This window comes from Neospora caninum, chromosome IX (genome assembly GCF_000208865.1).
Source record: "Neospora caninum Liverpool complete genome, chromosome IX".
Classification (NCBI taxonomy): Eukaryota; Apicomplexa; class Conoidasida; order Eucoccidiorida; family Sarcocystidae; genus Neospora; species Neospora caninum.
In genome coordinates, this window is record NC_018390.1 from 2,908,909 (window position 1) to 2,936,666 (window position 27,758).

The 27,758-nt window shown below is 54.8% G+C and overlaps 4 protein-coding genes across 4 annotated transcripts; 1 reads left to right on the top strand and 3 right to left on the bottom strand.

The window, feature by feature from the left end:
* Positions 1–1,773: 1,773 nt before the first annotated feature.
* Positions 1,774–3,252, bottom strand: NCLIV_042010 (putative biotin-[acetyl-CoA-carboxylase] ligase; the record flags this gene model as incomplete). Its single annotated transcript, XM_003881110.1, has 1 exon — positions 1,774–3,252. The coding sequence occupies one exon, from the start codon at positions 3,250–3,252 to the stop codon at positions 1,774–1,776; it is 1,479 nt and encodes a 492-aa protein (XP_003881159.1).
* Positions 3,253–6,982: 3,730 nt separating this feature from the next.
* NCLIV_042020 (hypothetical protein) lies at positions 6,983–8,275 on the top strand (the record flags this gene model as incomplete). Its single annotated transcript, XM_003881111.1, has 1 exon — positions 6,983–8,275. One exon carries the CDS (start codon positions 6,983–6,985, stop codon positions 8,273–8,275), a length of 1,293 nt encoding a protein of 430 aa, XP_003881160.1.
* A 4,042-nt stretch (positions 8,276–12,317) lies between these two features.
* Positions 12,318–19,417, bottom strand: NCLIV_042030 (putative ATP-dependent heat shock protein; the record flags this gene model as incomplete). The annotated part of the gene is made up of 14 exons (XM_003881112.1): positions 12,318–12,399; positions 12,803–12,853; positions 13,527–13,593; positions 13,906–13,971; positions 14,167–14,313; positions 14,641–14,776; positions 15,095–15,178; positions 15,310–15,404; positions 15,932–15,997; positions 16,413–16,554; positions 16,907–17,024; positions 17,407–17,468; positions 18,253–18,378; positions 19,076–19,417. The coding sequence occupies 14 exons, from the start codon at positions 19,415–19,417 to the stop codon at positions 12,318–12,320; spliced, it is 1,584 nt and encodes a 527-aa protein (XP_003881161.1).
* Positions 19,418–24,368: 4,951 nt separating this feature from the next.
* On the bottom strand, positions 24,369–27,721 carry NCLIV_042040 (conserved hypothetical protein; the record flags this gene model as incomplete). The annotated part of the gene is made up of 2 exons (XM_003881113.1): positions 24,369–25,074; positions 25,503–27,721. 2 exons carry the CDS (start codon positions 27,719–27,721, stop codon positions 24,369–24,371), a joined length of 2,925 nt encoding a protein of 974 aa, XP_003881162.1.
* Positions 27,722–27,758: the final 37 nt, after the last annotated feature.

The window sequence follows — 27,758 nt, forward strand, 5'->3', positions numbered from 1 at the left end:
GGGGAGTTGCAGTTGCCTCTGGAAGAACTGGAATGTTCAAATAGCCTGGGGACAGAGGATCTGATTTTGCGACGCGAAATGCGGTTTCTCCGGCACAGCCGACACGTATTGCGCCAGGAATGCACGAAACTCCTTTTGACACCACACAGTGTGTCCTTGCTGATGAGTTCTACCGACGAAAAACCTTTTAGCTTCTGAGGTTAAGTAGAACAACGGATGGAGGCAAACGCGGATCTCAATTTTCTATGTGGATGGATGCCGACTGGAAGCAGGGTGCGCGCTTCTGAACGAATCACAACACACTCTTTTATCAGTAGATCCAAATATACATGTACATATTTCGTTTGCTTGCTCGCGGTTCAGCACGAACCGGACTGGACGGCCGCTCCACGCAAGGCAGAAAGTGGCGGAACAGTCCCTCAATCGTAGAGATTTCGGTTTTGAGACCATCGTCGCCACGGGGAACGGGGGGCCTGGCTTTCATGGTGTGTTGTTCAGTTACCGCCGTAAGCCGCTACTAGAACAGGTGAAATCCCGAAAAAAACTTGGGGGAAAAAAGAGGGCGGAGCTGAGAGACTTCTCGCGGAGGGTGATGACAGCGTCTGTCTTTCGGATTGTTGTCCTCTCCGACCCACACGAACTCTGGTCTAATCGAATGGAGAGAGAATTCCTTGATCAGATTTATGTTTATTGAGTGCTCCTGGTGGCGATCATTTATATACCAAGACGACTCACATACGCTTCCAGAGTACAAGGAACACGCTTACCAAAATCTAATAGCGAGGTCAGCAGAACTGGTGTCCTGTGTGTTGTGAAAGTTAGAAATAATACGCTCAGGAACGTCTACAATACGTATTAGAATACCAACCGTATTCAAACGCTAGCTGCTGTGGAACTCCTTAGATGCCATGGAAAGTGCGGCCTTTTCGTCTATGCGTTTCGTATTGACACTGCTGGCATGCGGCCCGAAGGAAATACTCGCAAATGAGCTGTTTAGCTGCTTGTATTTCTGTGTCCCTGATAAATACGGCACATCTCGCAGCTGAGTGGCTAGCCGCCGTACTGTACCTCAACACGTGTTTTTCCGGGATACCCGGTGCGATATCGTTGTATCTCTTAGGAGCAGCTGCAGCTGCCGTGATCTGGAGGCACAACGGGAGCCCACAGAGGATAACGTGAAGAGGCACGTGCAGCTGTACCGACCGACGAATTCCAGTGCAATGATTTGCACGGGAGGTGACTTGTTGGATCTCCCGCCCATTTTCTTGCTTACTGCCCAGGCCGCTGACTTTATCTCGGCGGTTGCCGACGGCAGTTCCAAGTCAAACGTAGCCACGACACGCCTCTCTTCTTCCCCCATTCTACGTGAAAGAATTCGTGTTTGCATGGAACTGCGTGATCTGTAGAACGGAGGCTCCAAGTTTCTAACGAGACGTTCCTTTGAGGCGTCTACAGCGCATCTCGGTGGCCTGGAATAAGCGGATTAGGTTCGAAAAGTTGCGAAGAAACGGAAAAAACATTCTTGCCCTCAGGCTCACAACGCAGCTATGACACAGGGAACGCCACTTGGGCGGACACACAAAAAAAAAAACGCTACACCGGCAGATACCGTCTCGGGGGCGAGAGCCGCGTTCCTGTGAGAACTTCCGCGGTAGCGGTGGAGACCGTGTCCAGAAGCCTCCCTACTCAGCGGCAAAAAAACGGAAAGATATCTGTTCAATCGTTTCGCTGAGACTGCACCAACAATTTCGATGCAGAGGTCAGGGTCTGTTTTCACGGCCTGACAAGATGGCCACCGAGAAACTTCTGCGTGCTCCCGTCCGCGGTTCGAATAAGGAGCGCTCCGTCTTCATCGATACCCTGAAGAATGCCGGTGGCGAGAAAGCGTCGCCCGCCGTTGCCGGCGAGATGGCCCCCACTTTGTGGACGAGCTGGAGAGTGCGGTCCTGCAGTGCTGTCCGCCAGGCCACGGGTGAGACCATCAACATCGGTGAACATCTCTTCTTCCTCGTCGTCGCTTCCCGCCACACCGTGACAGCCCGTTCCACACGACGTACTGGGAAGTGGAGCCTCTGTGGAAGATTCCGCACGGCTGACGCCGCTGTCGGGCGTCCCCGAAGCCGCCGACGGCGGCTGACCCTCCTCTTCAAGTTCCACGTAGTCGCCGAGCCACGCGAGACGGGAGAGGACGAACGGTCGCAGCGCTTTGAAACCTTCTCGCTGAAGAATCGAAAAACTCTCGTACATGTAGGCGTCGAGAGATGCCCGGATCTCGTGAAGGTCCAAACCCGAAGAAGACGGTTTTGCCGAAGAGGTCGAGCTCGAGTCTCCACACGGCACGGGGGTTGCCTTTCCCTCCTCTGTCTCGCCTTGTCGCTCCGCGCTGGTGTCGTATCCCATTTGCCTGCTCCTCACGCCGCCCTCGTTCACAGATGTCTTTGAATGAGGTGAGGAAAGGCCTACCGTCTCTTGACCGCAAGACTCCGCAAAGAGACTGGAGGGACCGCGCGTGGTCTTTTTCAGGAGTGCGTCTGCAGTCCCTCTGTGTCTCGGTCCACCTCCCCTCTCTATATCCAGTTCCTCGGCTATTGACGTAGCTGCCTGCTTGATACCCATCTCGGAGAGTCCAGGCTTCTTTTCTACGTTGATTCCCACGCCCACGAGGACTGCCCAGAAGCGCTCGCCGGCCGGCTGTTCATACTGGGCGTACTGGCTCGGCGGAGATCCTGCGCTTTGCGCGAAAGGCGATGAGACAGACGACGAGACAGAGATCGAAGAAGAAAGGGGCGAAGATGAGAAAGAGGACGCAGCAGCCGTCGCGCTGACTGGCGTGGCGGCAGCTGGAGGCGGCGACGACTGAAGCAGAAAAGCTGGATTATGACACAAAACACCACATATTTTCCTGTCGTTCACAAATACATCGTTGATCCACTTAATTTGACCTCGCAGGCCGTACTTTTCCAAAACTTTGCAAACTGCAACTGAAGCAGTCTGCGCAAAGTTCAGAAGGCGCGAAGCGAGGGCAGTGGGCCAGGGAATCACGTAAGTGACCGACACATTGTTGGGAGGCGAGATCCATTTCTTTTCCTGGAGACTCGCGCTGTCGCGTGTACCTACACCTGCGGTCTGGTACGACGCACTCACTGCAACCCACGTCGACGGAGAAAGACCGTGCACACTGCGCAGGTTCTCGAGGTTCCTTAAGCACCACTTCTGAGTGCTATCCACCTCATCGAAATGAAGACATTTCATAGGCAGCGGAGGCGCCCGGGAATATTGATTGAGATGAAGCACTCGGGGAGAGGAAAAACTGCACTTTCCTCCGAGTTCTGGGTGTGACAGCGGTGGACAGGGAGACGTCGAGGAAAATCGCTGGGAAGAGCTTTCGGCAGTGTGGTCTACAGCTCTGGCGTCCAGCGCGGATCGGTCAGGAGAAGCGCGTGAGGGGAAAGACGAAAGACCGGAGGGAGCGGCGGTCGTTGCCTGTGAACTTGTCTCTGCGTCTTTTTGCGTTTGAGGGGGGACGGGAAGGCGCGACGACCGGAAGAAGAATGAAGAATACGGAAAAGAAGAACAAGGTGAACCTGGCGGAGAAGAGCACCGGGAGGAAGCAGGTGAGAAAGGTTCACCCCACTCCCCTGCGCCCCAGTCGGGGGACTGCAGAGCCACTGTAGACGATTCGCGAGACGTGGGCGATGCCGCCATGCTGCTCACCCTCTTTCGGCCCCGCGCAAGCGACAACGAGAAGCTGTCTCGACACAGCGGAGCGACAGAAGAGGCAGAAGATGAAGCGCCGGAACGGGGCAGAAGGCAGTGGCGAGAACGCGACGCGAGCACAGAGAATGAACGGCTACACGAACAAGGGTGACATCTCAAGGAGGGAGAAGACGAATAGCACGTGGCGACGAACAGGGGAACTCGCGAACAGGAAGAATGAGAATAGCGGCCAGAACAGTGTTCCAAACCGCGTTTCGAGGCAGGAAGTAAAGGGACTGATAGAGGGGCGTTGACCGTGGTCGTTGACAGGCGAGTACAGAGACAAGGACAGATGGAGAGAGAAGGATGTCGCAAGCTACTTGGAGACGGGATATGAGAAACAGGACCAGCGTGAGAGGAGGAGAACGGTATCCATGGACTTCTCAGTCGTCTGCCGTCGCGTATAAACACTGATGAAGCCAGAGATGGCAAGGGAAAGCGCGATTCCTGCAAGGGAAGAGCCAGAGTTAACGAAATTAATGACAGGAGACGCTGGAGAAGTTCCCCGTCTGGAGAACCCAATCTCCGGTCAGACTGCAACCTGTTCTGCGGCACCCACGGAGACGCTCGAGACTTTCCTCTCTTTCGCCTTTGGACCGTCGTGAGGAGGCCACCGAGAGGAGAAGCGAAAACGGATTTTCCAACGCGCCGGGAAGAAAAACACGACGTAAGCACGTGAGGAAGAGAGGACGACAGAGCGAGAGACGGAACGACAGACGAGTAGACGGCAAGGACTGTTGAAAAGAAAACAGGCCGCATGAGGAAACGCACCATCATCACGGTGGTAGGCACGTCACCGGACAAAAAGCGTCCTGAAGACAGGCTGCCTACTGTGTGGACTCCAGAGCCGTCACGCTGTCTCCCTCCTCGACATGCCTTCGAAGTGACACGGAATGCCGCAAAAGGGTGGGCACCTTTCGTCTGCCTGCACATGAGAAGACGTTCGTTTGATCAATGAGCGCGTGCCAGCGACGCGGAAGCATCTGCGACGTCGCGGCGATGACACACAACGCGTGCGTACCTTGTTCAACAAGGTCCAAACGACACAAGAAAGCTGCTTAGCGGAGCTGTTGAACAGAGTTCGCCAGCCCTGGTTCGATGACACGAGTGAAGCCTGACGGCGCAGTGCGCCTCTGTGTCAAACAGATGCCGCACATGAACAGCAAAGACGAACGCGAACATCGAAACGCCAACGCACGCTGCCACGCAAAACGCGGTGTCTGGACACCTGAAAGGCGTCAACTTGCCACACGGAGAGGCCACGCGGAGGATCGACAGCCAGGTAATTCACTTGTGTGTGTTCTTTACTGCGTCCTGCTTAGCCAGCGAGACGCGTGTTTCGAGCAAGGAAAAGGGAACGCACAACGCCACTAAAGCCTTGAGAAAAGACGGTTTGCCCAGCGCTGCGGCGTTCCTGGCAGGCGGTCGCTTTACCATCGTCTCCGCGCGGTCACCAGGAGTGACCAGGGTGATCAGTTTCTAGTCAGATTGCTTTGTCATCTCGGGCGTTTTTGACTGAGAAAGCGCCTGTGGAACTTGCGTGAATCCAGCACATTCGTCTGCCTCTGTGGCGATTATCCGTAAACCTGTTCGCGTACCGCACGCGGTGGTTCCTTGCTGATCAGTGTGCGCTGCCGAGGCGTGGTCCCAGTTTGTCTGTGCTGGGCTCGCCGTCTATTAGCCGAGAAAGGGGGGCGGAGTGGAGTGGAAAAGCGGCCGCCGATGGAAAACCGGGATCGAGCTGTGGAACTCTATAACGTGGAAAGAAGTAGCGGAATGCCGTTGTCTAACGGTTTTCGTCCACCTCCCCGACGGGTTACTTTCCAATTTCCGCCGGAGAGTGAAGGAAAGGCGAGAAAGGAGAAACTGATCTTCTCTGGTTCGCGTCCGTCTCGTGTCTTCCTCTCCCTGCCTTCTTTTGCTGTCCAGCATGCCCATTCTGCCGGTGGCCCAGCTGTCTGTTCTTCTTGGCTTGGGAAAAGAGCGAACAACCTCTGACTGTGTAGCGCTTCTTTCCAGACTGTCTCAGATCTTGCCACGTGCTCTTCCAGAGAAGTCATCTCGAAGGCATCACACTTAGGCTGCCGTGTGAGAAGCGCGAGAGAATCAGGCGGCCTGGACAGTCTCGACGCCTGTGTTTCTCCTTTTTGGACCAGGAATGCCCGTGCCCGATTGTTAGGCCTCGGTACAAGCTTCTCATTTCCGTCTCTTCCCCCGCACGCGTCTTTCTCTCTCACTTCTGTGTACATGGGGCGAGTGACCTTTTAGCTGTCTTGTCTTTGCTTCGGAGTCACGTTGGTGTTTCTTAGAGCGGGCAACCGCGAAACCACCCTGTCTTCTTCCTCCGTTTCCGTTCTGCGTCTTCTCTCACTGTTCCCTCTGTCGTCCCTTCTTTCTCCGTCGCGTCGCTCGGACCTCACATCCCTTCGTCTTCCCGTCGTTCTGCGCTTCCGTCTCTTCTCGACGGCAAAGTGTTCAAACCAGACCAAGCGCAAACCGCTGACTGTCTAAAGAAGACTGCGTTGCCTTTCTCTTTTCTGCTTTCGTTCGTCCCCCTCCTCCCCTTCTGTCGTGGGTAGCATGCGTGCAAGTCGCTGCCTTCCTCATTCGTTTCCGTTTCTCAAGTTCTGCGCATCAACGGGGTACAGTTTGTCGGTCGAGGCGGCACGACGGCTGCCGGTTCGTTCCTTTCGTCTTATCTCTTCCGCTCTCCTGCAACTGTCTGTTTTTGCCTGCCGGAATTCCGTGCCCCGCCCTGCGGCGCGCATGTGTTTGTCGGCCGGAACTCGTCGAAGGCCCACGGGAAGGCAGACTGGGATCTGCAGCAGGTGCATGCGCCCGCCGTTTCCCGTTCTTTTGTAACGCGCGCTCTCCGGTCCGTCTCTTCTGTCCCCGTCTTGCGTTTTCTCCTCTCTCCTGTGTTTTCGCCTCTCCTTCCCGTCTCCTAACCGTTCCTGCGTCTCTCTCACGTGTCTCTTCGCTTTTTTTTCTCTCTCGTCCTCTCAGAACGTGCGTGTGTTTCGCCTTTCGCTTTCCGTCGACTTCCTTTGACCTTCCCCACCTTCTCTCTGCCCATCCCTGTAGATTCTCTCCCGCGTCAAGTTCAAGTCGCGTCGCGGCGCCGTTCCGCTCCTCTTCCGCTTCTGTCTTTCCTCTTCCCTGCATCTTCCCTCCCACGGTTCGTCGTTTCTCCCCCTTTTCGCCATCGCGTCCGCTTTTCGGCAAGATGGCGGGTGCCTCCGCGGTCTTTATTTTGGATTTGAAAGGGAAGGTGATCATCAGCCGGGACTATCGGGGGGACGTGTCTCTGGCATCCGCGGCGGAGCGTTTCCAGCAGAACGTCGTGGAGTTGGACGATCCGCTGTTGATTAAACCGATCTTCTTTGAGGACGGGGTGACTTACGCGTGGATCCAGTACAGCAACGTGTATCTGTTGGCCGTGACGAAGCGGAACTCGAACGCGGTGATGCTCCTCTCGTTCCTGTACAAGTTGTCGGAGGTTCTCCAAGAGTATTTCAAGGCCCTCGAGGAGGAGAGCATTCGCGACAACTTCGTCATCACCTACGAACTCCTGGACGAGGTCATGGACAACGGCTTCCCGCAGAGCACGGAGGTGAAAGTGCTTCGCGAGTTCATCAAGAACGAGGCTCACCAGCTTTCAGTCGACGCGCTGCGGCCGCCGACAGCTATCACGAACGCCGTGTCCTGGCGTTCGGAGGGTATCTTCCACAAGAAGAACGAGGTCTTCCTGGACGTCGTCGAGAAGCTCAGTCTGCTTGTGTCGTCGAACGGGACGGTGTTGCGCTCGGAGATCCTGGGCACTCTGAAAATGAAGAGTTTCCTTTCGGGAATGCCCGAGCTGAAGCTGGGTCTGAACGACAAACTCCTGCTCGAGACATCAGGCCGGAGCGTGTCCAAGGGGAAGGCGATCGAAATGGAAGACATCAAGTTTCACCAGTGCGTGCGCCTCGCTCGCTTCGAGAACGACCGCACCATCTCCTTCATCCCTCCCGACGGCGAGTTCGAACTCATGAGCTACCGTCTCAACACGCAAGTCAAACCGCTGATCTGGATTGACGCAGTCGTCGACACTGGCCGGTCGGCCACGCGGATCGAGTACATGATCAAAGCGCGGTCGCAGTTCAAGAGTCGCTCCGTCGCGAGCGGCGTCGAGATCCACGTCCCCGTCCCGCCCGACGCAGATTCGCCCCACTTCAAAACGTCCATCGGGACTGTCAAGTACCTCCCCGAGAAAGACATGATGGTGTGGTTCATCAAGCAGTTCCAGGGACAGCGCGACTTTGTCATGACGGCGACGTTCGGTTTGCCGTCCGTCGGCGTCGAAACCCGCGACGCGTACTTGAAGAAGCCGATCAACGTCAAATTCGAAATCCCGTACTTCACCGTCAGCGGAATCACCGTCAGATACCTGAAAATCATCGAAAAAAGCGGATACCAAGCACTGCCCTGGGTCCGATACATCACGCAGAACGGAGAGTATCAACTCCGACTGTCCTAGAAAAAGAAGCGGGAAAGACAGAGAGGGAAAGAAACGAAACAAGACGCAGATGTGAGGGACGAAGCGATCGCGCCGGACGGAAAGACACACGCACGTCGCGGCCTCCACACACGGTCCGGTGAAGACCCTCGAAAACGGCAACCTGATCCGATGACCACAAGTTCATACCTAAATAAATAAATATATATTTATATATTTATATATATGTAGAGATGTTTGTCTCGCGGCGTGTACATACATCGATGTATCCACATGTGTCTATGGGTGGGTGGCTCCGCTTCGTCAACTCTTCATGTATATTCATGTAAACCTTATATATATATATAAACATCTATGCGTATATATATATATATATATATATATATATATGAGATGTCTCTCGCGTTAAGTAGCGTCTCCGCGAATCTATGAAGACCTGTGTAAATACATGCATATATGCATATCCTTCTATATACTTCAGTATTGGATGCTTGGATGCAGTCTCTTGCTTCCATGAGAAAGATGCTCTGCCTTTTGTTTCGGCCACAGAGGGTAGCCAGTGCAAGCGCATCCCTTCAGTTCCCGGACGGCACAAAGCTACGGCGTCGTGCCCGGTCGACTGGGCAGAAAACAAAATCGAAACGGAGAAAATGAGAGAACAAAAGCGATGTTTTTTCTTCGTGGTCCCAGAAACAAGAGCCACAAATACACACATGCCAATTCTATTTCATTACATTTATATATGCGTATCTATCTATATATATGTATGTAAATATATGTATCTTTGTATGTAGGTATGTATGTATGTATGCATGCATGCATGCAAGTTACACATCGGCGGTGAGGAAACGGGATGCCGTCGGGAGCGGGGGCCAACTGGCGTTTCTGGAGTGAACCTTTGCAGAGGCGGGAGGAAACAATGGGAGACAGAGAGAACAAGAGGAAACGGGAGAAAGGACCTTGAAGTCGAAAGAAGAGGTGTAACTGGACCAGAGTGCGACGGAGGAACGGCGTGATGCGCGAAAAGCGGCGCTCGGCGCAGGGGAGCTAGACAGAGAGGGGCCAGGACAGCGGGTGTTTGGAAACCGATTTCCGATGGAAAGATGAGAATTCGACGAGCGGAGGAGAAAGAGAAAACTCTTAGATTTCACGTGGGAGGGGACTCAGAGAGGCGGAACAAAGAGATGTGTCGGCAGTGGTCAGTCAGAGAGGAAGAGACGAGGAAAAAGAAATCGAGATGAAGGCAAGGGAAGGAGCGGAAAAGAAGGCGTGCAAAGAAGAAAGATGAGATGGAGAAGGAGCCTAAGGAAAAGGGGCGAGGAGTCAAACAGATTGGGAACTCGTTTTCGTCGGCCCTCTGCCTTCTCCGGTGTTTGGTGGAACCACATTTTTTGGGGGATGGCATCTCCGCGTCTTGACCAAATCTTTTTCTCGCTTTTTGTTCTCTTCCTCGTTGCCTTTCCTCTCTTCTTCACCGCGGGGCCCCCTGCTGCCATTCCTGTTTCCTCGTTTTCCCTGGTCCCGTCTTCCCGTAGTTCTTCCGCCTTCTTTCGCCCTCTGCACCGGTAGAGTGTTTTCCACTCTTTTCGTTCGTCATCTTACTCCTGTCTCGCATGCTTTCTGCCTTTTTCCTTTCCTTTCCTGTTTGTTTCCCCGCTCCCCTGAGTTCCTTTCTTACGTCTTCTTTTCCACCGTCTCCCTCTCTCTAGGTCGAGTCGCTCGCCTTGTGTTTCGCGTCTTCGTCGCTGCTTTAGTGCTCCGTTTTCGCTGTCTTGCTTCTCCTTTGATCGGTTGTTTCGGTTTTCTATTTCGCGTCTTTGCTTTTTTTCTGCGGTATCTTTTCTCCCTGGAACCCGCAAAGTTTCCCGGCTCTCTGACATCTGGTTTCCGACCTTTCTCTGTCTCGCGGTGCGGGTCCATCGAGTCTTGTCTTTTTTAGAAAAAGATTTCCACAACGCCGGACTCTCGATTTGAACGGTGCCGGCGCCTTGCGCCTGTCGCGAAAACAAGATTTCTGTCCTTCATTTTGCTCAAAGAAAAGGATACTGCATATGACTCCCGTCTATGAGATACAGAAAACCAGGTTCTTTCTGGCTGCAGAGCACCGCCACCCTGCAGTGGACTCGACTTAAGACAGCTAAACGCGTTGGATTTCAATAGCCTACTACATCAAGGCGACTCCACTTCGATTACGTTCAAGGCGTGCCCGCCAGAGAGAGGCGTTCGTCGGGTCCGCCGGTGCAACAGCCACGCGAACTTTTCGCGTCGTTTTTCTTTTGCGAATCCCTCGATAGCTCGGCTCCCTGGACTTCTGGGAGTGAGAAAGGATGCCGAATACTCGCCTCGAATCTCACGCGTTGTCAACAAATCCACGCTCGTTCACTATCTGCATGACCCCACTGTGTTCTACGCTGCTAGTGCCAGGCACTCTAGCGCAATGCCTTTTCAATTTTTCCCTTACGCAGTCCAGGCCTCACTCTCGATCGATGTGTAGGCTCTTTTGCGCCTCTACTTTTCACCGGACACTCGTCAATTTCATGCATACACACTTGTATACATGCACATGTATACAAATGTGTAGGTGCATGCGTTCGGCATCTGAGACAGCAAATATGAAACACCTAGATGTGAACTTTGTAGCCGATAGAGTTTCCTCCTTCCCAGGTTGTGTGCCACCAAGCTATCTGCGAGGTATTCCCTGTCTTTTCGCGGGCTTCGATTCGTTTTCCTCTTTGCTACTTCTGTGGCGCTTGTATTTTTTGCCGACATTTTCGTTCACGCGCCGTATGTCTTGGAGACGAGGAGCTGAAACGAGTTCCCTGGAAATGGTGCTTTACTTTTCCGAAGCGTCTTGGGCCTCAGCCGAACATGGAGGAGGTGAAAGCGGAATGCCGGAACGCAGCAAGACGCCGGCAAACCACATACAAGTGAAAACCGCACAGAACACGCAAGCAAACGAGAAAAACAGAGTCTTCCGAAGAAGCCAGGAAAAAGACGAACGGGGGAACTGCCTTGAAAAAGACGTTAACAAGAATACATGCTCCCATGCCTCCTACGTAGAGAGGTCAGACGAAGCAGGTGGCCCTACGGGACCACACTTGATAAAACCAATACAAATATTCATACACACATGCGTGTTTGTATGAATATAAGCATCTACAAGCATGCCTCCCTGAGTGTGTACAGAGGTTTGTGACTACACTCGTGTGGCAAAACAGAGAGGAGTGAGGGAAAAAGGTCTGAGACTCGCGGAAGCTTCAAGCACACAGCGCGTCTGGGCGATCTCCGAAGCCACTGCATGCGTGTCATCAAGCAACGCCAGACATGTGGATCTCCCTTTTTCACTTCTCTTTCTTCTACGGAAAACGCCGGGAGACAACCGCCTGTCGTCTCTCAGCTTCCACCGTGGCGGCCGTGCTGCAGGTGTCGAGAGCATCGGCGAATCCGACATCGACGCAGGACGGCCTCCACTAACGACTCAAGAAACAGATTCAAGGACATCTGTGTCCAAGAAACCCGAAACAAAGATGCACAACAGACCATTTTACACATGAGGCGTTTACATATATATATATATATACATACATATTCACATATGCATTTATATATATATATATATATATATATGCATGCAGCTATTTATATACATATGTCTGTAGAACTTGGATGTGTTTCCAACCGTCCCACACAACCACGCAGACATATCGCTTCATAAGTTGTGTCTGAAGTGGCGGAATCGGTGCATGCGTCTTTCGACATGACCAGATATATTTATATCCCTGTGCACGGTGAAATACGGACATCTCCGGTCCACGTTTATCGTCTGTATAGGAATCACAAAAGAGGATTTAGATCCACTTCTTTGCCTTCCTGCCGCTCTCGTGCTGTCGAGGGTTCGGGGTCGCCTCGAAATAGCCAGTATGTGCGTGCCTTCTCGCTCTCAGCGTAGGGCGAAGCTTCACGCGCTTTCACTTGCGCAACTTTTTTCGTGGAGCAAGAGCGAGAAATGCAAAGCGGATGCCAAAGCGCCAAGGCGCGTGTCCGGAAAAAAGGAAGCGCAAGATCACAGCACGAACCGCGTGTAGTCCATCTTGGTGAGGAGCGAGCTCACGCTACTCCGCACACGTTCCAGGTCAATTTCCACTCTGAGAGACACAAATGCGAGAAGCGAAGCAAGAAGAAACATCCGAGCAGAAACCTGGGGACGAGAAAGCGACATAGCAGCGCAAACCACACATGTCTACGGCGTCTACCGATACCTCTGAAACTGAACAGGCGCAAACGTATCTATCCATGCCAACATATATATATATATATATATATATATATAAGCACAGAAGCCTAGAGGCCGTAAGAAAGTAACGTACAGACACTGGTAAGGGGCGAAGGAAACTGAGGATACGGGGGAAGAAAGCGAGGAACCAGGAAAGAACCCGAAAAGGAGAAATGAGCCGAGAAGAGTCCAAGGAGACAGACTGCAGGGACAGCCGAAGAACTGAAAAAAGGGAAGAGAACGACGCGCCAGAAAATCGGGAGAACACGCCTTACCGCGTTCCAGGAGCCATCGACGGCGCTGCGTAGTTGATGTCTTCCATGATTCTGCAGAAAAGAACAAAATGGTGACACATAGGAAGCCAGAAAAGGAACACGTGGATACTAAATCCACGTGGGAAAGTACAGGAGGAACCAGAGAGGAAGAGGGACATATACAGAAACAGATACAGAACCAGACAAGCGCCAATGAAGAAAAATGAAGTGAAACGCCCGGAAACGATGGGTATTTTGTGGTGACATTTGACGGCGCGCCCGAGAAGCCGGTTCATGCATTTCCGTTCGTCTTATTTGCGTCTTTTTCTAGACACCGCTCTCTGCTTTTTTATCTTAGTGTACTTGGTTCTCTTTTCCTTCGTGTAGTAGGGGGATTCCTTTTCACCTCAGAAAACGTGACTGAGAACGCCCGCATCAAGTAATTGCCAAAATTCACCGTAATGGGAGCCCGTAAGCACCACCAATAAGAGATGGGCAGAAAGACGTTGTACCAAGGTAAATCGTCAGATTCCTCACTGGTCTCCATGGGCACATGCAGCGATCTCGCTTTTCTGGGCCTTTTTCCCTTGATATTCACATCCCTCCTCGCTTTCCGTTCTTTCGCTTCGCGGCGTTTCTGTCGCCGGTACGCCGTGGCGTGCGGTTTGTGGATAGCTCCACCACGCAGGTGCACGGCAGACGACAAAACGAGGAAAGCGGGGACTCTCCCAGTTCTGTTTCTCACTTTTCAATGATGGTGTGTAGACGGCGGGCGCCGATGTTCTCGACACTCGCGTTGACCTCGCAGGCAACTGAGAAAAAAGGCATAGAAGAAAGTGGGCTCCCGTCCTTTTTCCCAGACTTGGCAAGGCGCATGCCCGGATGTGCTCAGGTGTACATACACCCGGCTCTCGACGAGGCGCTCCCAGGTGTACATACACGCACCGTTTTCCTTGAGACACGAAGACGCGGACCATAATTGGGTTGTTGAAACAACGCATACTGTCTACGTCGGCCCCTCTGGTGGGTGTCCTGATCTCCTTTTCTCTCTCTCTTCCACAACTCCGCTGCAAGCCTCACGCGTACTCTCCTCTTACGAGAGCTGCGTGGCAGTGTACACGCACCTCGGGCTATCTCGTTGACTGCCTCCTCTGTGAAGTGCAGCTCCACGTTCTCGGTTCGCAGGAGCGCTGAAGAGACGCCAAATGCGCGTTGCGAAAAAAAGACACACAGAAGACCGCAGAGACACTCTGTGGGGTGAGGCGATTCTCCCTTGGACACGACTCGTGTGTAGTGGCCCTCTCTTTGTGCCGACGCCGATTTCCACTTCCGAGGCAAAACGTCCGTTTCGCGGTTTTTTTGTGTCGCCTAGCAACAAGACTTACCTGTATTTTGCTCAATCAAGTTGTTCTGCGTCTTGGTCAAAATGTCTCGCAAATCGCTTTCCGTCAGCGACGTGAGCGTGACTCGAATCGGAAGCCTCCCCTGCAGCTCCGCCAGCAACTCGCTCGGCCTCACGCAGTGGAACGCGCCTGCGGGACGGGGCGAGAGACAGGCGAGGAGACACCCAGCGGAAAATCGACAGAGACAAGGGAAAAGGAAAGGCAAAACGCGAGAGAGGAGACACTCGAGATGCCAAGGCGAAAGAGTGAAGCACAGAAACGAGCAAAAAGACACGTCTCGGCAAAATGCCTAAGCAAAAAGTCGCGCGCGCGCGGGTCTGGCTCTTGAGTCCCCCTCGCTGGTCTCCTCGTCGACGGCGACGCTTCTGCACTGTCTCGACGCTTTGCACGACTGAAAGGCTTTCGGCGCGTGATGGGGCCGGGACACTTCAAGAACAACGTTGAGTTCACTCTCACCCGAGGCAATGAAGAGAATGTAGTCCGTCTTCACATCTCCGTATCGCGTGCTGACGGTCGTCCCTTCAATCAAAGGCAGCAAGTCGCGCTGGACGCCTTCGTCCGAGGCGTCGGGGTTGTACCCACTGCGCCCGCCCTGCAATAAGAAGAACGGAGACACTAAGAACGGAGACATTTATGCTTTCTACAGCCGTGGTACTGCGCAGGAGAAGGAAATGTGGCAACACCTACGCACATTCCCTGCAGCTCTCGCTACGCAGTTTTCCACACGGTCACTTAGCTAGTTGCCTCATCTAGGAAGCCTACGCACGCACGCAACACGAGCACATATTTACATGCATGCATGCACGCCTATATGCAAATCTGTATATATACATGCATGCACGCCTGCGTGTGTGCGTATGCGCGTACACTCTTGTGCTAGCAGTGTTTCCCCTTTTGGAAGAGAATGTACCTTGCTGCAGATTTTGTCGATTTCATCGATGAAGACGATGCCTTCTTGTTCCACTGCCTCGAGCGCCTTCTGAACGACGAGGTCCTGAGAGCGGCAGAGACAGAGAGAGAGAGATGGGGAAAACGGTTTCTCGGCGCCTGCTCTGGGCTGCGAGAATCTACATCGCCCGCCATCTCGGGTGCATGTGTGTCGTCTCCCCGAGCCGCTCTTCCTACTTTTGTGATCATGGCGTCTAGCTCGGCCTGCATCAGTTTCTCCCGCGCCTCCTTCACCGTCAGGTTGCGTGCTTCCGAGCCGCGAGGGCCTCGACCTACGATCAAAAACCGAACCCAAAAAGGGAGAAAAGGCGTCGAAAACAGCCGAGTCTTAGAGAGAAGCAAAGGGAAAGACGTGCGTGTGGGGACGCAGACGAGGAAAGGCTCCAGAGAGAGACCGCACACGGCGCGTCCACAAAATGACCGCGGAGACACACAGTGAAAACCGAAAGAGGAAACAAAGAAAAGAGAAAACAGTTCCGTGCCGGGCGTACGTCTTCTCCCGGCTCTCCTAAAAAGACAACCGTGATATGGAAAGAGAGCTCGAGCGCATCGACTCCCTAGAGAACGCGAGGCGTGGGGAGAAACAGGAATCCCCAGAGACAGCGAGAGGCGGAGAACGCGGCAAGCAGAAAAAAGTCCAGCACAACATCTGCGACTCCTTCCCTTCACAGATACATATATATATATATATATAGACATGTACGTATGCATAGAGACAAGCAGATGCAGGCTGTAACTCTGTGTGCGCTCGAGTGTGTCCCGGGAATACGCGGAAAAGTGTCCAGAAGCTGAAACGTACGAGTTGCAAAGAAGGCGGGACGGGGCCTGTCGATGTCTCGAATGATGCTCTCCAAGTCTGCCACAACTGCGCAGGAAACCCGAGAAAAAGGGGGACGGCAGATCCTTGTCCTGCCTTCTGCGAGGCCCCCTCTCTCCTTTCTCACTTGGTTGCTCAGAGTTCTTCCCTTGCCTATCGCTGCTTCCTGTCTCCCTCTTTTAAGAAAATCGTTTCCCCTCTCTTTTATATCCCTCTTCTCTTTCCTCCTGGACACTCAGCCTCACTATCTTTAGCTTTTCGGTTCCCTGATCTCTTCCTCCCCTCCTCTCCTTCCTTCCTCCTCTCTTTTCTCTGTTTGTGTCTCTGCTGGTTTCCCACGTCCATCTTCTGCCTGGCGTCGGCCCCACTCCCCGTCCCCTGCGGGTTCGTCCCTGGTCCCCGAGCCTTTTCGTCCCGCTTCGCCCTCGATTCCCTCGCGTCTCTCTCGCTTTGCGCGACTCACTCGAGTCTCGGCCCCCGTCGTCGAAGGCCGGGCCACCCGAGGCCGCTCCGACGTTCGGTCGCGCTGGAAAGTCCACATGCACGCGCCGCGAGTCGAGTGCGCCGCACCGGAGATGACGCAGCCACTGCTGGTGCTCCTCAGCCTAAACGGAGAAATAAGAGGCGACAGTGGGGCGAGAAACAAGTCGATCGACAGATCCTGCTAGACCTTCAATTTTTTCACAGCAAAACGTGACTAAGGTGTATGTGTGCTTGGCCTTGTCTATCTCATCGATGCCGCCTTAACCACGCTTGCACAGGGAGAGTGGTGGAGTTTGACGCAAGAGCCGGTCCGAGGCGACAGAGGTGAATGTGCAGCCTCGTGAACACTGAGTAGCGGGTCCACGTGCATGCAAGGGTGGAGAGACGGCAAGAGGTACGCGACATTTCGCGGTGAGCCTGAAAAAGGTGCACTTGTCGATATGCTGGTGTGGGCTGGTGTGGACAGAGACGTACAGGCATTTTGCCCAGAAGAGCTTCGAGGATTTTCGTCTCCGCGCGGTGCTCGGCGGCTGGCCGCATCGCCTCTTGCAGCTTTGTGCGTTGGGTCTTCACCGCCACTTCCACGAGATCTCTGGAAAGAGAGAAAAGAGAGAGCGAAGAAACCGAGAATCTAAACACGCAGAGAGAGCGAAGCCCAGGAAGAAGAGAGAAACACACACATGCAGCGCACCGGGGTTGCGGGACAAACGCACGCGACGATCCCTCAGCAAGAGCAAACGCAGAAGTGAAAGAAAGAGAATGAGAGAGAGCGGACGATTAAGGAAGGCCGAGAAACTCAGAGAGAGAAAGAGAAAGAGAGAGCAGGAGAAAGAGAAAAAAGCTTACGGAGAGACAGGGGCGATCGATTCATATACAGGGATCGCCGCGTTGGGGAATTGCCCCACAAGAGTCATGATGAAGGCCAAAATTGATGAGACAGAGCGACACAAGAGAGACAAGATCAGAGGCCTTACTTGATGATTTGGTCCACATCTCGCCCGTGGAACCCAACTTCGGTGAATTTCGTGGCTTCCACCTGAGCCCAGAAAACGAAATCATGAAAAAAGAAAAGAGCCAAGATGAGGAAGAACACACAAGAGGTGGACGAAAGAAAACGAGAGGACGAGCGGAAGAACAATTTGTTGAGCCTGTGTGTGGAGAACTGAGCATCGAACTCGGCAACTGACACAAGCGTAAACGAGCTAGAGAACAAGGACACCCATTGCCTGGAAAAAAGCCGGGGAGGGACAGAGCCTGAGAAAAAGCATATCTGATGCGGGGGCGAAAACTGCACGGCGACGGCAAATTGAGGGGAACCGGACGAGACGAAGAAGAGAGAATGACGAACCCTTCCGATGAGAAACCTCCAAAAATGGTGGGATTCCACGAGCGCACAGAGAAGGAATTGGGGAAACAGAGAAGAGAAGGCCCATGCTTACCCCAGGACTCTAGTTGTGTACGCTGGACTGTCATCTACACGTGTGTATATGCAGATATCGACAGCTCTCTCTGTAAGTGTGGGTGTTTCGTCTAGCGCAGTGTCCTCTCTTTTGGATTAATGTTTGCCTCGCGTTTTTCGCGGTGTTTCTCAGATTAAAGTCGCACACGAACAACTGCCGAGACCCCCGCCTCGCCATGCTTTCCCCGCATGCCCATTTTTGCTGATTCCTCGTTCTCGTTTAAAACAACAAAGAGAAGGCTCCGGAAGGGAAGAGAAAGCGACAGAGGCCAGCAGTCCTCCGAGCCCTCCAGAATAGAGCAGCGCAAATCCGTCTTTTTCCCGAAAGACCAAGCGAGAGAAAGAAACACGAAAGACCGACCTTAATGAAAGGAGCGTCAATGCGCTTGGCCAGCCGCCGAGCGACTTCCGTCTTTCCCACTCCTGTGGGGCCGATGAGAAGAATGTTTTTCGGCGTGATGTCTTCTCGCAGTCTCTCGTCTTCAATCTGGGCCACCCAGCGAAAAGGAGACAGAAACGCGCGACAGTAAACGAGCGCGAAACCGTCAAAAAACAAGGAAGGCCTGTCGGGCGACTTGCCTCGCTCGCAACAGTCGCCATGCTCTTCGTGACAGATTCACGAAGGTACGCAAACGCACCGAAGATTCCAGAAAGAGCTTTGCAGGCAGACGCATGCAGTGTATCCTTGCGTCGGTTTTCGGGTTGCCTGACGGACGCCCGAGACTACAAAGCGCGCACACTTTCCCACCCAGGAAGGCAAGAAAATCAGGAACAGCTTTGGACGAGCGGCCCGCACAGAGACCGCACCCCGAAGGCGAGAGGGAAAAAGAGAGAGCGGAAAGCGTCTATGCTGCGCGTGGTCCTTTGTCTTCACATCCACACATGTCCCCAGACACACGCCTTCAGTTTTTGCCCCGTCGGTGTAGAGAAACGCTTCACATCTGTATGCAATCTCACGCAATCTTTGCACGTGTACATTCACCATACTTGCATACCATAAAGGTACATGCATATCAAACAATGCATACCAAATACACACGCATATATATATATATATATATATATATATATATATGACATGCGTATGTGTGAAGGAGTGCATGTGTGTACTTCTGCGTGAATACGTATACACACCGGTGTATCAGTAAATATGCACATATAGCTCTGTGCTTGGATGTGCTTACGTGTCGGCGTCTCCAGCGCTGTCGGAGAGCGACGGCGACGGCTCGTTTCGCTTCAGCCTGGCCGATGATGTATTTGTTGAGGTACTCGACCATTTCCTGGGGACAGAGGGCCTTGGCAGCGGCATCCAGAGAGGCAGTCTGTGCGGCTGCACTCGAAGCCCGCGCCGAAGAGGGGCGAGGCGGTGGGGCTGCGAAGGAACCAGGAGGCGCAGAAGACGCGTAGAACCGCGGGGACGAGGCAGAAGCAGGAACAAACGACGGCAACGAAGAGGCGAAAGAAGGCGTGGGGACGGAGCAAGAAAAGGGGTAAGCAGAGAGAAGACGCGAACGGCCTCTCTCCATTGAAGGAGATGGCGAGGCGGCGTCTCGAGCCAAAAGCGCGTTTTGAAACGGGCGGGAAGGCGGAAGGAAGAAAGGAGAGGAGGCGCGAGGCTTCAGAAAAGACGCAGCCGAAACCGACAGTGGCTGCGGATGTGAACTGGCGTCAATGTGGAAAGACGGAGAGACAGATCGGGTCTCCGTCGCTGTTACATCTTCAGCCGAGCCCAGCAGTCCACCGCGCAACGAAGTTCTCACGGTCGGTTCGACGGCGCACGAGAAACTCTCCTTGCCAGAAAACGCACGGAGGCGGCTACCCGATTTTCTCGCCTCACGTGAAGGAGAACGCGTGGAAGAAGAAAAGAAAGAAAAGGAAGGAGAGGACGAAGGGGGGAACCCGCACGGCCGACTCGTGTGTGACGGCTCGGATGAGGGGGAAGTGCAGGGTTGCCGCTGTCGAGGGAGAGACGAAGAAGAGAGCGCAACGCCGGTCGATTGGGGGAAAAGTGATGACTCACGGCCTGTCCCTCCTCGCCGCGCTCGTCTAGTGTTCCCCTGTTGCTCGGACACATCGTGGGCGCCAGCTGAAGAAAACAAAGTGTGATCTTTGGCGACGATGCGGATGCTTGGCTGAGCGTTTCCGCGTCTCAGAAGCGCCACGCGCTTTCCCTGTCCCTGCGGCAGAGAAACACCGCAGCGGCGTTGGGCACGGTTGGAGCTGGAAGGCGGAGGAAGGGCGGAACAAAGAGAAGAGAGCGGCAAAGCGCCGGAAGGTTGTGCGCTGTACCGGAAGTCATTGGCTGACGAGGGTTTTGGCGGGATCCTCACAGAGCGCGGAACAGACGAGGCGCACGCAGAGGCGGGAACGGACGTGGAGAGACGGGAGCTGCCAAGGGACGCTCTTGTTTTCTTCCCAGAAGAGACATCTCCTCGTGATGACAGCGACGGCAGAGACGGCAGGGAGGGGAACGGTCCACGGGAAAAGGACTCCACACACAAGCTCGGGGTGCGCCGTCGATCCTCGTCTCCTGGTCCGATGCGCCCCAGAGCGCGGGAAGAGGCAAGCGAGGAAGGTCTCCAGCAAAGGAACGGTTGCCTTTCTCGAGGAAGACTTGCCAGAGCAGACAGAGGCAGGAAGCCCCCTTTCGCGGGGCGGCATGCAGAGACGAGGCGCCGCATTTCTTTTCCGGAAAGAATCCAGAAGCGCTTTCAGTTCACTTCGGGAACCGCCCCGCACTTCTCGTTTGATCCGCCGTTTGCTGACAGAAACGAGGGAACGGTTCTCTCGCTGCGCATTCGTCTGCGACAAGACGCGCACCGAGTCGACCAGGCTCTGGGCAACAAACGAGCGAAAGGGCGGCAGAGACCGAGAGCGCACAGGGAGGACTAGAAGGCGTTGCGTCGACAGGCAGTTGAGGGATTGATCGACGCGGACACCGCAGAAGTAGTTTCAACGCCTACAAGGCAGTCGGGTGGTTCTCACTTGCCCTTACTCACGTAAGGCGCGCTTGTCGGGGGTTGTTGACTGCGGAAACTGAGTCTTGTCACACCCTCTGCAGTCGTCGCCATGGCCACATGCGGAGGAAATAGATGAGACTGCACTTTCGAGAGGCGAAAGGCGCGCTGCTAGTTGAAGCGGGCATGTACAGGGAGAAGCGAGTGACTGAGGAAGCGGGCAGAAGTTTCGACAATCGAGGCCACCGCAGATACCCGGAAGAACGGTACACGCGGTGCGGCTACACCCAACGAACCGCGCGACGGAGGGGAGCCCCCGTGCGGGAGATGCGCGCGTCGGGTGAGGAAGAGGGAGAACGTTTTCCGGACAGTCTCCGCGGCCTCTTTTCTTCTCTTGTGCGTCCGCTCTTCTGTCGATCCGTCTGCTGCTGCCTCCTTGTCCCCTATCTGGCTATGCGGGGAAGAGGACCGCAGAAGCGCGCGCCCAGATAAGCACACTGAGGGGAGTCCAGGCCGAGGCCCATTCACGAAGCAAGGGATCAACGGAGGGGAGGAAAGGAGTGATGGAACGAAGGGGAAAAGACCAGAAAAAAAGAAGGGAACTCGTGAAGGTGGAAAGGCGAGCTTCGCAAAGACAGTGTTCCGCGGGATATCGGCGTCAACCCCGGCTGGAGCTTTTCGAGTCCCTGGCCATGCCGGGCACGCGAACCTAGATAACCGGCCGGGGTTTGGATTCACATGTGCCACATCTTCCGTTTTCCGCGGCGAGAGAAAGCTGTCTTGCTCTAGACTGCGCTCGCTGGCCGTCGCCGCTCACCGGCGCGCCGCGCCGATCGGTCAACCGAGAAACGGACGGCGCCGCGCAGCGCAGTTTCCACAGATGTGTTCCGGCAGGACAGAAAACAGAAGTTTTCCGGTTGCAGAAGACGCGTTTCAGCTTGGTGAGGACGACGAGGCACAGGCAACCGTTCTTGTGTCTCTAGGGTTCCCGCACTCATTTGCAAGAGTCGGCGGCGCGCCGTGCGTCTGGGAAAAGACACGGAACGGAAAAACATGAAAGATGAGACGCAGACGGAGCACCCCGGAGCGGCGCGTTCACACCGTGTCCTTGGAATCGCTGGATATTCGACTTCTTCCGGCCAAAAATCGTGACTTGTTCCTCCGAAACTGCGTCACCTCTTGGTGCGCGTGTGCCAAGAGCACCGCTGTCGCGTGCTGGCCACGGTGATCTTTTCTCATTCGCGATAGGTCCTCTCCGTTCGCCAAGCACTTTTGCGTCATTTGCGCGTCAGCGAAATACACGAGGCGACTCGATTCGCTTTCTTTTTCACGCGGACGCATGTTGGCGCACGTTTTTTTTCTTAGGCGTTTTACACACTGGATTTCAGACACGTGTGTGTACACCCGTTCGCATGCGTTCCGTTCAACTCGCGCTGGCACGCAGAGAAAAGTTGCCCATCCGGCTCGGAACCACAAGAAGGCAAAAAGCCGTGCGTACTTGAACGCAAACACTTCAAAACCACTCTCGAAAGCAAGCGGAAGGTTCTGCGCAACTCAAGACCACGTTTCGCTCCTCATTCCTGTTCTTTACGTTAGGCACTTTGCACTAGAAAGGCGCTTTGGCGTCTCCGGGTTCGACGGGTTTGAACTCTCCATTCGCGGCAGCTGTTAAGAACGGATTCGGGCGCCCGACCAAAAAAGCGGGCTGTGCAGAGGCTCTGACTGCGCAGAAACAGAGACGCGTCTTTCGTGGCGAGTAAAAAAGACGACGGAGGAAGCACACACGTCCAAGAAGGGATCACCACGCACAACCCAGACACGCACCTTGGTTTAGACTCACCCTGAGACTTGCTCCAGCGGAGCGAAGGGGGGCCGTACGGTCGAGCATCTGCTAGACCGGGCTGCTGGCAACCTACACACGTGCGGAAGAACCGAAAAGCACACAAGCCGGAACTGCTGCGACGAGTTGAGTGGTGGTCCAGTTGACGCTTTGCCGTGACGGCTTTGAACGCCAGATGCTCCGTCTCGGCGGCTCCAAGTGACGATCCTTGCAGAGCCACGGAAAAGATCTCTTCACTCGATTCTTTCTTCTAGATCCACGCTTCGAAACCTCCAGCACGCGTATTCTCCACTCTTTAACAGGACTGACAAGTGTACAACCGGTTGGTGCCGGCTTTCTCGGCAATCCGTCCCAAAAGAGTCACGTCACTCGAGTCCGGCCGTCACGGCACGTGACTCCCCTTCCTTTCTAGAAAACTGCATGTTCCACACAGACTGCGAGCGTCTCATGCACGTTGCGTATCTGACGCGAGCGGGTCCCCGGTTGATTCGCCAGGGCAGCTCTGCGATCGGAAGGGAAGCCGCAAGAGTGGTAAGGTGTTCTGACATGCTCCGCACGTCTAGTAAGAGAGAGGCGGGCGTTGTCGATGTGCGGTTCCCCAGCACGAATAGAGTAAAAACTGCCTCGCTTCGCTTTGGACAAGCACGACGCAGGCGCACGCAAACGCGGCTCTGGTTCCGCGAGAGCAGCTTACGAAAAAAAGACTCACACAAGTGAAGTCTTTGTTGCGTTGGGTAGAATTCTTCATATCCCACACAGGAACGTACGGCACTTAATAACTCTTTTCTGCATCCCCAGTGGTTTTTATGCGGCCACCAGAATCGCGCGTCGAACTCAGACCCGCAGGAGGGGGGGAGGTGGTAGATGCGAGTCCAGTTGCTTCGAGCTCCCCTCTGGAAAACACCAACCGCGCCCTGTGCATGTACGGTTTGCTCTTCGCGGGCATTCTTGTCCTGAGGCTCTCCGATCAAGTCGAGCCACACTTCGCGTCCTCCGCCGACCCTGACTGTCACCCCGTCACCTTGTGATTCGCTCCCACCCTTTACACACACATCATTTGGATACGCAGCTATCGACAGAAAGATCAAGTAATATATATATATATATATATACAGTTGCGTGCCTATGCATAGCTTTAAACACTAGAGCTGTAGAAAGTTGCGAAATGGCTCTTTTTTTCGCATGCGCGAAGGCCGTTGGATCTCCCCAGCTGCGTGTTCTGCCTGTGTTGTGAGACTCTGGGGTTTACGGTTTCCCTCACGCTGTCCTGTCCTTCTCGGGGTGGTCTTCAACACTGACTTTTCTTCGAAGTGGCGCGGCGAGCGGCAGAACACCCCCACTGCCTTCTTCTCCCAGTCCTACTCCTCTCTTGGGAAAGTGTTTTGAGGTGCGGACCCGACGCAGGGTTCTTGTGCAACTGAAGCTGTGAAAGAACTATGTTCGTGAGAGAATCAAGGAAACCCACAGAAAACCCGCGGAAAACCGTGAGATTTACAAAGTTTTCCCTCGAACATCGCCGTCCCCGAAACAAAACCGACTCCTCTTCCAATGGCAGCTCCACACATACCTACATGCATATCCATACATGCCTCGATGCACGTTTATGTGCATAGCTGTAGATGTAACAGAACGGAAAACAGGGAAGCGAACACCGCAGAGTACGTTTGCGAGAGACACACATCACGATGTGTGAACTCCGCCTCCCAAACGGTCGTGTACGAACTGCCCTACAGTGGGCTGCACTGGGGCTGCAACATGCGGGTCAGGAGCAGGCTCTCTCTGGCTGTCCTTCACCATCCCCTTTTGTTTGGACAGAGGCCCCAGCATGCGCAGGGTCGCCTCAGACAGCCCGAGACTCTTGAAGAGCCGCGTGCCCGGGGAGTGATTTGAAGAGTGTCTCTTCTTCCTCGCCGCACTGGGCACCTCGCCGTGGACTTCTCTGCACGGAGGCGAAGGCACGGCGCGTTCCTCCGAGGGAAGCGCGTCGGGAGAACAGGCTTCGAAGGACGAGGCAGGACGCCCCTGCGCGGCATTTACACCCAACGTGCAAGGCTGGAGAACCCGCGAATTGTGAGGCGCGCCGTGCGCGAGGCGCGCGTCTTTCTCCCCGAAGAGCGACAAAGAGAGACCTTCCGGACTGGAGGCCGGGACGAGAGAGAGACGGGAGGCACTGCCCTCTTCCGCAGAGGAAGAGACGGAATTCAGGAAAGAAGCCGGCGCTGCGCACCTTTCTGCGCTCCCCAGAGATCGCTCCGGTTTGCCAGGAAGGCCATGCATTTCTGGCGGAGCGAGACTCGCGAAAGGGGCGACCGCGCGAGACGAAGGCGCAAGGAGGAGTGCGGCGGACGTGTGGAAGCCGGGCAAGGCAGTTCGGAGATCTTCAATTCTGAGGAAAGAACGGAGACGGAGAGGCAGAGCAGTCAGACCACAACGAGACGGCCCTGGACAAAACACGCGCGCACCTTGTCTCCCGCCACGAACCCTTTCTTCGACCAAAACTGGATTTTTTCAGAAACTCAGATCTCTCGTCTCAGCCTTCGAAAGAAACGAAGGACCGCTGCGCACACGCGTGCAGTGACGAGAGGCGAAGGAAAATGGGGCGCTAATCCTCAAGCAACGGCCCAGAGAAGCAGAACTGCGCATGCACCGCTGGATCGTCTCCACGGACCCGCGTGCGCAACTGTTCATCCACGTGTACGCGTTCAGAGTGCATCTAAATGTATACTCACTCAGCACACACATACGTACACAAATGCTGTTATGCGTGCGCAAGTGTGTTGGTGTTAAGAGACGAATACTTGCTGGTGCGTATACCTGGTCGAGAGCGCGAGCGCCGCTGGGCCACCCTTTTCCACGAGGGTTTGGAGAAGACGTTCGATTTTCATTTCATTGGCGACGTGAACCGCTTCGAGCAGGCCGCGGAGACAGTGGAGCGTCACGTGCGTACTGCACTCTTCCTGGCCCTCCTCTCTTTCTGCTTCCCTTCTCGTCGCTTCAGCATCTCTCTCTCCGCCACAGCCCCTCTCCGGCAAAGAAAGGAGTTCCACTTCGTCCTGAAGATGGCTGCACTGACGCTCGGCTGCTCGAAGGAGACACTGGAGGGAATGCGGTCGCAGATGCTCCCATTCGCCAAGGCGTGAACCTGGGTTCTCGTTCATGCGCCCTTGAACGCGCGACGTTTCGCTCTCTTCGTCCTTTTGCTTCTCCCTCACGAGACCCTCGCCCGTCCCCCCTTCGTCAGAGGGAAGGAAACGTGTGCACAATGGGCACCGACACGAAGACAGTACACAGTACGAGCTAGACGACGAGGAAGCAGATTCGGCGTTTCTCTGCTCACGTCCGAGCCGCCCGAGCAGCACAGTCCTCTTTGTTTCCTCTCCCGCGAGAAAAAAGGAAGCTTGCGGAGACAGCGCAACTGCGCGCGTCAGGCTGCGAAGATCCGAATGGAAACCGGTGGCTAGAAGGCGTAGGTCGTCGAAGAAGGACTGTATGTACACCCGACTTCGACACGCATTACACTGGAAGGGTTGGCGGTCGGTGTGCGCGTTGCGTTCTGGAGACGTCCGAGGCTTGCTCGAAACCCGTGGAGGCGAGGGCCGAACCTCGGACCGTGAGGCTTCTCTTTGCCACGCCTTTTTCCCGTCCATTCCCTTTCCGCTTTCTTCGTCTTGCCCCTCTCGTCCGCCATCTTCACTTTCTGGGCTCGATTCTCGTTCGCGATTTCCCGGTACTTTCGCGTTGACGTTTCCCCGCTTCTCTACACGGCGCCCTCCTGCCTCGAGGGGCGAGCCGGGATGCTCCTCCGCGAGAGAAACTTGCGAGGGAGAAAAAATAACCGCGCACCCGCAAGTCGCACACCTCTCCAGACAAAGAGAAGAGGCAGACAACACAGAAGAGGCAGACAACGCAGAAGAGGATGACAACGCAGAGGAGGCAGACGACGCGGAAATCGCGGGGGAAGAGGTGAATCGACGAGAGGTTCGTGCGCAGGTTGGAGAGAGAGGCCTTGTCGCTTCCTTCCCGTCGTACGTCAGAGACAAGTTGAGGTTTTCTGCCGGAGACGGAAGCGAAGCCGCCAACGAAACGGGAAAAGGAGGCAGACCCGCGACCTCGGCTGTCTTCTCTCCTAAAGCAGACTCGTCCACGCCGTGGCGTGCTCGAACGACTAGCGGAGACAGCGCAGGAAAGTTTGAGTAGCGAGGAGAGAAGGAGATCCGCCGAGAGAGGGGCGACGAAGGCGCTCGCGAAGAGGAAAGGGGCGAAGCCAGGTGTGCGCGTGGAGAGCGCGGTTCTCTGTCGCCCACCGCAGACCCAGGATCTTTCTCCGGCGCGTCAGACCCAGCTCGTCGTTGGCGAGTCGTCTCTCCTAGATCCTTCAAATTTATACAAGACGAGGGCGAGGCAGAGACGAGAGACGACGCGAGAGTCCCTGCATGCGTTGCGTCGTCCTGTCTCTGGCTTTTTGCCAGCAACGCGGCGTGGGGAGTTGACGCGGACGAAGCATGGCCCGGAGAGGCCTGTGTGTGCTTGTCTTTTCTTCTCTTCGCCCGGCTGATGTCACTCTCACTGCTGTTTCGCCGTCTCTTGGAAGACTGTGCGATCGGGTCTCGGACTTGATCCGCACCACCTCTGGGCTCGTCGAAACCGGGGAAAGCAGACTGCTCAACAGAGCTCCGGTTTCTCTTTAGAGACGACCGACGCCGCGTTTGCTGTTCCTGCGGCGCCCCCGTCGCAGCGACTTGCTGCCGGTTTTCGGTGTCGGCGACGCCAGAAGAAAGGGACGACCTACGAGAGGAGCGGCACTCTGTGGAACTTCTGCGCCGTCTGTCGGGGGGAATTGGCGCCGCGCGCTTCGACGCGTGGCTAGACGAGGCAGAAGACGAAGAAGAGGACGACTCGCAGACGGGAAGGCAGTTTACGAGGGGGGAGTCCGGCGGATACGCAAGACTCGGTTGTTGGGCAAAACTTGAGAACGAAGACGGCAGGGGGAGTGGCTCGTCGTCGGTGTGACGTCTCCGCGCACAGATCTCCATCTTGTTCCGTTTCGGAAACGCACAGATAAGAGGGGCG